At 54.8% G+C, this 8,189-nt stretch overlaps 1 protein-coding gene across 5 annotated transcripts in view; it reads left to right on the forward strand.

The window, feature by feature from the left end:
• The window catches only part of FER1L6 (fer-1 like family member 6), a 274,935-nt gene that overhangs the window by 100,969 nt on the left and 165,777 nt on the right, over window positions 1-8,189 (forward strand). For all 5 annotated transcript variants that reach the window (XM_066578811.1, XM_066578813.1, XM_066578810.1 and 2 more), the window contains one exon: window positions 4,234-4,358. In XM_066578811.1, the coding sequence (XP_066434908.1) occupies window positions 4,234-4,358 (125 nt within the window). The remainder of the gene's footprint in view (window positions 1-4,233; window positions 4,359-8,189) is intronic.

The raw sequence follows: 8,189 nt of genomic DNA on the forward strand, positions 1-8,189 counted from the left end.
TTACTGATAATGGGGAGCGTCTTTTAGATTCAGGGATGGTGGGGTCCCTGTATTACTGATAATGGGGAGCGCCCCGTAGATTCAGGGATGGTGGGGTCCCTGTATTACTGATAATGGGGAGCGTCCTTTAGATTCAGGGATGGTGGGGTTCGTTTATTACTGATAATGGGGAGCGCCCCGTAGATTCAGGGATGGTGGGGTCCCTGTATTACTGATAATGGGGAGCGCCCTGTAGATTCAGAGATGGTGGGGTCCCTGTATTACTGATAATAGGGAGCGCCCCGTAGATTCAGGGATGGTGGGGTCCCTGTATTACTGATAATGGGGAGCACCCTGTAGATTCAGGGATGGTGGGGTCCCTGTATTACTGATAATGGGGAGCGCCCCATAGATTCAGGGATGGTGGGGTCCCTGTATTACTGATAATGGGGAGCGCCCCGTAGATTCAGGGATGGTGGGGTCCCTGTATTACTGATAATGGGGAGCGCCCTGTAGATTCAGGGATGGTGGGGTCCCTGTATTACTGATAATGGGGAGCGCCCCGTAGATTAAGGGATGGTGGGGTCCCTGTATTACTGATAATGGGGAGCGCCCCGTAGATTAAGGGATGGTCAGGTCCCTGTATTACTGATAATGGGGAGCGCCCCGTAGATTAAGGGATGGTGGGGTCCCTGTATTACTGATAATGGGGAGCACCCCGTAGATTCAGGGATGGTGGGGTCCCTGTATTACTGATAATGGGGAGCGCCCCGTAGATTAAGGGATGGTGGGGTCCCTGTATTACTGATAATGGGGAGCGCCCTGTAGATTCAGGGATGGTGGGGTCCCTGTATTACTGATAATGGGGAGCGCCCCGTAGATTCAGAGATGGTGGGCTCCGTGTATTACTGATAATGGGGAGCGCCCTGTAGATTAAGGGATGGTCGGGTCCCTGTATTACTGATAATGGGGAGCGCCCCGTAGATTCAGGGATGGTGGGGTTCGTTTATTACTGATAATGGGGAGCGCCCCGTAGATTCAGGGATGGTGGGGTCCCTGTATTACATATAATGGGGAGCGCCCCATAGATTCAGGGATGGTGGGGTCCCTGTATTACTGATAATGGGGAGCGGCCCGTAGATTCAGGGATGGTGGGCTCCGTGTATTACTGATAATGGGGAGCGCTCCGTAGATTCAGGGATGGTGGGCTCCATGTATTACTGATAATGGGGAGCACCCCGTAGATTCAGGGATGGTGGGGTCCCTGTATTACTGATAATGGGGAGCGCCCCGTAGATTCAGGGATGGTGGGGTCCCTGTATTACAGATAATGGGGAGCACCCCGTAGATTCAGGGATGGTGGGGTCCCTGTATTACTGATAATGGGGAGCACCCCGTAGATTCAGGGATGGTGGGGTCCCTGTATTACTGATAATGGGGAGCGCCCCGTAGATTCAGGGATGGTGGGGTCCCTGTATTACTGATAATGGGGAGCGCCCCGTAGATTCAGGGATGGTGGGGTCGCTGTATTACTGATAATGGGGAGCGCCCTGTAGATTCAGGGATGGTGGGGTCCATGTATTACTGATAATGGGGAGCGCCCCGTAGATTCAGGGATGGTGGGGTCCCTGTATTACTGATAATGGGGAGCGCCCCGTAGATTCAGGGATGGTGGGGTCCCTATATTACTGATAATGGGGAGCACCCCGTAGATTCAGGGATGGTGGGGTCCCTGTATTACTGATAATGGGGAGCGCCCCGTAGATTCAGGGATGGTGGGGTCCCTGTATTACTGATAATGGGGAGCACCCCGTAGATTCAGGGATGGTGGGGTCCCTGTATTACTGATAATAGGGAGTGCCCCGTAGATTCAGGGATGGTGGGGTCCCTGTATTACTGATAATGGGGAGCGCCCCGTAGATTCAGGGATGGTGGGGTCCCTGTATTACTGATAATGGGGAGCGCCCCGTAGATTCAGGGATGGTGGGGTCCGTTTATTACTGATAATGGGGAGCGCCCCGTAGATTCAGGGATGGTGGGGTCCGTTTATTACTGATAATGGGCAGCGGCCCGTAGATTCAGGGATGGTGGGCTCCATGTATTATTGATAATGGGGAGCGCCCCGTAGATTCAGGGATGGTGGGGTCCCTATTTTACAGATAATGGGGAGCGCCCCGTAGATTCAGGCATGGTGGGGTTCGTTTATTACTGATAATGGGGAGCGCCCCGTAGATTCAGGGATGGTGGGGTCCCTGTATTACTGATAATGGGGAGCACCCCGTAGATTCAGGGATGGTGGGGTCCCTGTATTACTGATAACGGGGAGCGCCCCGTAGATTCAGGGATGGTGGGGTCCCTGTATTACTGATAATGGGGAGCGCCCCGTAGATTCAGGGATGGTGGGGTCCCTGTATTACTGATAATGGGGAGCGGCCCGTAGATTCAGGGATGGTGGGGTCCCTGTATTACTGATAATGGGGAGCGCCCCGTAGATTCAGGGATGGTGGGGTCCCTGTATTACTGATAATGGGGAGCGGCCCGTAGATTCAGGGATGGTGGGGTCCCTGTATTACTGATAATGGGGAGCGCCCCGTAGATTCAGGGATGGTGGGGTCCCTGTATTACAGATAATGGGGAGCGCCCCGTAGATTCTGGGATGGTGGGGTCCCTGTATTACTGATAATGGGGAGCGCCCCGTAGATTCAGGGATGGTGGGGTCCCTGTATTACTGATAATGGGGAGCGCCCCGTAGATTCAGGGATGGTGGGGTCCGTTTATTACTGATAATGGGGAGCACCCCGTAGATTCAGGGATGGTGGAGTCCCTGTATTACTGATAATGGGGAGCGCCCCGTAGATTCAGGGATGGTGGGGTCCCTGTATTACAGATAATGGGGAGCGCCCCGTAGATTCAGGGATGGTGGGGTCCCTGTATTACAGATAATGGGGAGCGCCCCGTAGATTCAGGGATGGTGGGGTCCGTTTATTACTGATAATGGGGAGCGCCCCGTAGATTCAGGGATGGTGGGGTCCCTGTATTACTGATAATGGGGAGCACCCCGTAGATTCAGGGATGGCGGGGTCCATGTATTACTGATAATGGGGAGCGCCCCGTAGATTCAGGGATGGTGGGGTCCCTGTATTACTGATAATGGGGAGCGGCCCGTAGATTCAGGGATGGTGGGGTTCGTTTATTACTGATAATGGGGAGCGCCCCGTAGATTCAGGGATGGTGGGGTCCGTTTATTACTGATAATGGGGAGCGGCCCGTATATTCAGGGATGGTGGGGTCCCTGTATTACTGATAATGGGGAGCGGCCCGTAGATTCAGGGATGGTGGGGTCTGTTTATTACTGATAATGGGGAGCACCCCGTAGATTCAGGGATGGTGGGGTCCCTGTATTACTGATAATGGGGAGCGCCCCGTAGATTCAGGGATGGTGGGGTCCATGTATTACTGATAATGGGGAGCGCCCCGTAGATTCAGGGATGGTGGGGTTCGTTTATTACTGATAATGGGGAGCGCCCCGTAGATTCAGGGATGGTGGGGTCCATGTATTACTGATAATGGGGAGCGGCCCGTAGATTCAGGGATGGTGGGGTCCCTGTATTACTGATAATGGGGAGCGCCCCGTAGATTCAGGGATGGTGGGGTCCCTGTATTACTGATAATGGGGAGCGTCCTTTAGATTCAGGGATGGTGGGGTCCCTGTATTACTGATAATGGGGAGCGTCCTTTAGATTCAGGGATGGTGGGGTCCCTGTATTACGGTGATAATGGGGAGCGTCCTTTAGATTCAGGGATGGTGGGGTCCCTATTTTACAGATAATGGGGAGCGCCCTGTAGATTCAGGGATGGTGGGGTTCGTTTATTACTGATAATGGGGAGCGCCCCGTAGATTCAGGGATGGTGGAGTCCCTGTATTACTGATAATGGGGAGCGCCCCGTAGATTCAGGGATGGTGGGGTCCCTATTTTACAGATAATGGGGAGCGCCCCGTAGATTCAGGGATGGTGGAGTCCCTGTATTACTGATAATGGGGAGCGCCCCGTAGATTCAGGGATTGTGGGGTCCCTATATTACTGATAATGGGGAGCACCCCGTAGATTCAGGGATGGTGGGGTTCGTTTTTTACAGTATGGAATGACTGCCAGATCCATGATGGAATTAGGACCTTATGTCGTAGGGTGGAGGAGGGTCACCTCTAAGCTGACCCTGTACCCCGCGTCTCAGCTTGTGCCCCTTCTCTTCCAGCCAAGCACCTCTTCCAGCTGCGGGTACACATGTATCAGGCTCGAGGGTTGATCGCCGCTGACAGTTCTGGTCTTTCCGATCCATTTGCCAAAGTGACGTTTGTCTCTCATTGCCAGACGACAAAGGTAAGAGGCGCCTCATCTGCTCCATGCTCTCTGGGTGTTTCCACTTATACAATATTTACCTTCAGTGAGTCTGTTGCCATGAAGAAAATAAAGTCCCTGGAGGAGGAACCTGAACCTCGAGGTCCTCAATGCAGAATCTCTTCACAGCCCCCAACTGGCATGTTCCATTGATAACACTGGTGCCCTAGTATGTGGCAACTGGACCTTTGGACTTCATTGGCCCCCATTGTCCGGGTGCGTCTGACATCTTTACCCCCCTATAGCTGCGCCACTAAATACCGCCATAGCTCTTGTATCAGCATGGCGGGTGAGGACGGTGTCGAACTTCTGACACTCAGGAGGTCACTATCATGGAAACGCTACTAAGATTCTCCCCCCCCGCGTGTTCTTAGTACATGCCTACTGCTGTATGGCTCCAGTGCATGTTCCATGTTTTAGTAGTCCGCAGATGTGGATGGACCCACAAAGTCACTACCTGCTGGGCTGTTCCTGACAGCGGCTCTAAGGGATCAATAACAAAAGTGATATTGTGATATAGAGATATTGATAAAGTGTCCCCAAATGTCTAAAGCAACGTGCCGCTCAGGATACTGGGAAAGATGAATTCAGTGTCTTCCACCCTCCCTTCCTCCCTCACATCCCTGATATGCATTGGGCCTCAGGAAGTCATTGATTGCAGTAAAGTTAAGGCAGTGACAGGTAGATCTTAATTACCCCCCTGCTGGTGAGGCTGAACCCCTCGGGTAGTTCCTGCAGACTCCATGTCATCAACAACCAATCGGAACCTTGGGCCGGAAATCCCAAATCTGGTGTCCTTCGTTTATTTTTCTCCTTTCTTTATTTTAAAATACTGACTTGTTGTACCGACCTGTAGGCCCCTAGGCCGGCTGTCCACGGGCGTTACAAAGTCCCGCGGCAGATCTCCACCGCCGCCCAGGAGCCGCCGCCGAATCTCTGCCGGTCAGCTTTATCTGATAGATAGGCTGGCTGCAGAGAATCAGGGCACGCTGCGAATTGCCCGCCGCAGGTGGAGAATCGCAATGATTCTCTGCTCCTGGACAGGGGGCGGCGCTCTCCATAGCAATGCTATGCGTGGACAGAGGGCGGCGCTCTCCATAGCAATGCTATGCGTGGACAGGGGACGGCGCTCTCCATAGCAATGCTATGCGTGGACAGAGGGCGGCGCTCTCCATAGCAATGCTATGCGTGGACAGGGGGCGGCGCTCTCCATAGCAATGCTATGCGTGGACAGGGGGCGGCGCTCTCCATAGCAATGCTATGCGTGGACAGAGGGCGGCGCTCTCCATAGCAATGCTATGCGTGGACAGGGGGCGGCGCTCTCCATAGCAATGCTATGCGTGGACAGAGGGCGGCGCTCTCCATAGCAATGCTATGCGTGGACAGGGGGCGGCGCTCTCCATAGCAATGCTATGCGTGGACAGAGGGCGGCGCTCTCCATAGCAATGCTATGCGTGGACAGGGGGCGGCGCTCTCCATAGCAATGCTATGCGTGGACAGGGGGCGGCGCTCTCCATAGCAATGCTATGCCTGGACAGGGGGCGGCGCTCTCCATAGCAATGCTATGCGTGGACAGGGGGCGGCGCTCTGCATAGCAATGCTATGCGTGGACAGGGGGCGGCGCTCTCCATAGCAATGCTATGCCTGGACAGGGGGCGGCGCTCTCCATAGCAATGCTATGCGTGGACAGGGGGCGGCGCTCTCCATAGCAATGATTCTCTGCTCCTGGACAGGGGGCGGCGCTCTCCATAGCAATGCTATGCGTGGACAGGGGGCGGCGCTCTCCATAGCAATGCTATGCGTGGACAGGGGCCTTATACTCTCATGTAACAAGCTGTATACCCATATATATATATATTTGTGACAAGTTGGGGTTACTTGCCCGGGATCTCCTGCTTACCTTCCCCTGCCCAGGGGTGGCAGCACCACAATGACACAAAGAAGCAGGGTAAAGTCCAAATGCGGGTTCCTCCAGCGTTTATTTCAGCATAGCAGCGTATTCAGTCTACATACAGCCCAGCATGTCATATACCACTGCACACCGTTGTCCGTCACACCATCACAGCAGCACGTACCGCTCCCTTCAGCAGACCCTCCAGGAAGGTGACTTCTCCCCAACAGGTGAGGGGCCGACTACCCCCTGTCCGCTCCGTGCTTCCAGCTCCCTCACAGACCAGCACCAGGTCTACATAGACCTCAGGCCCCACAGGCCTCCATGGACCCAAGCTCCCCAGGCTCCAAGAACACTGAGTTTGTGAGGGAGGGGAAATTTAACCTGTGTAGCCGCACCCTTAGGCCTCCTTCCCACGAAAGGGATTTCCGCCGTGTTGCCCGCAGCTATTAGGTTCTATTGAACCTAATAACTCAATGCTCACGGTGCGGAATTCCACACCATGAAATCTCCCGTCCTCACCCGCGGCATGCTCTATTTGCCGCGGGTGTATGTGCGGACGACTTCCATTGCAGTCAAGGGAAGCTGTCTGTTCACGCTATCTTCCGCTGTAGCACAGCGGAACATAGCGTAAAAACGCTTCCCCGCCCACTGCCGGCGTGTCATATGACACAGCCGGCTGCGTCATGTGACGCGGTGGGCGTGTCACATGACGCGGCGGAGGTGGGTGGGGAAGCGTCATGCGGGTGCGAGGACGCCGGATCCGCAGGTAAGTATGGGGTCTCCTGGGGGGGGCGCCGTGCGCGGCGGAGCCCGTCACGGCCGTGTGCAGCCGGCCTGACAGGTTAACTAAACCAAACACAATGACTGTGCTCAGAGGCCCCCTACAGGCCACTCTTGCTACTGAACTGCCACATATCCCCCTTCCCATGAAAAAGACCCTCAGTCTTTTCATAAGCAACTTAGACCCCCTGGATCAAATACCTGCTGACCTCCAACAAGGGGCTATGCCGTCCCTCAACATTTCCCTTCATTTGTCTGATAAGCGGTCTCTTCTTGTCTTCAGCCTCATCACGTCTCTGTACATCTCTCTCCCACTGCCCTCTCTGCACATCCCTCTCACACTGCCCTCTCTGCACATCTCTCTCCCACTGCCCTCTCTGCACATCTCTCTCACACTGCCCTCTCTGCACATCTCTCTCCCACTGCCCTCTCTGCACATCTCTCTCCCACTGCCCTCTCTGCACATCTCTCTCCCACTGCCCTCTCTGCACATCTCTCTCCCACTGCCCTCTCTGCACATCTCTCTCACACTGCCCTCTCTGCACATCTCTCTCCCACTGCCCTCTCTGCACATCTCTCTCACACTGCCCTCTCTGCACATCTCTCTCACACTGCCCCTCTCTGCACATCTCTCTCACACTGCCCTCTCTGCACATCTCTCTCACACTGCCCTCTCTGCACATCTCTCTCACACTGCCCTCTCTGCACATCTCTCTCCACTGCCCTCTCTGCACATCTCTCTCCCACTGCCCTCTCTGCACATCTCTCTCCCACTGCCCTCTCTGCACATCTCTCTCCCACTGCCCTCTCTGCACATCTCTCTCACACTGCCCTCTCTGCACATCTCTCTCACACTGCCCTCTCTGCACATCTCTCTCACACTGCCCTCTCTGCACATCTCTCTCACACTGCCCTCTCTGCACATCTCCTCTCACACTGCCCTCTCTGCACATCCTCTCTCACACTGCCCTCTCTGCACATCTCTCACACTGCCCTCTCTGCACATCTCTCTCACACTGCCCTCTCTGCACATCTCTCTCACACTGCCCTCTCTGCACATCTCTCTCACACTGCCCTCTCTGCACATCTCTCTCACACTGCCCTCTCTGCACATCCCTCTCACACTGCCCTCTCTGCAA

Source organism: Eleutherodactylus coqui, chromosome 9, assembly GCF_035609145.1.
Source record: "Eleutherodactylus coqui strain aEleCoq1 chromosome 9, aEleCoq1.hap1, whole genome shotgun sequence".
NCBI classification, from domain to species: Eukaryota; Metazoa; Chordata; class Amphibia; order Anura; family Eleutherodactylidae; genus Eleutherodactylus; species Eleutherodactylus coqui.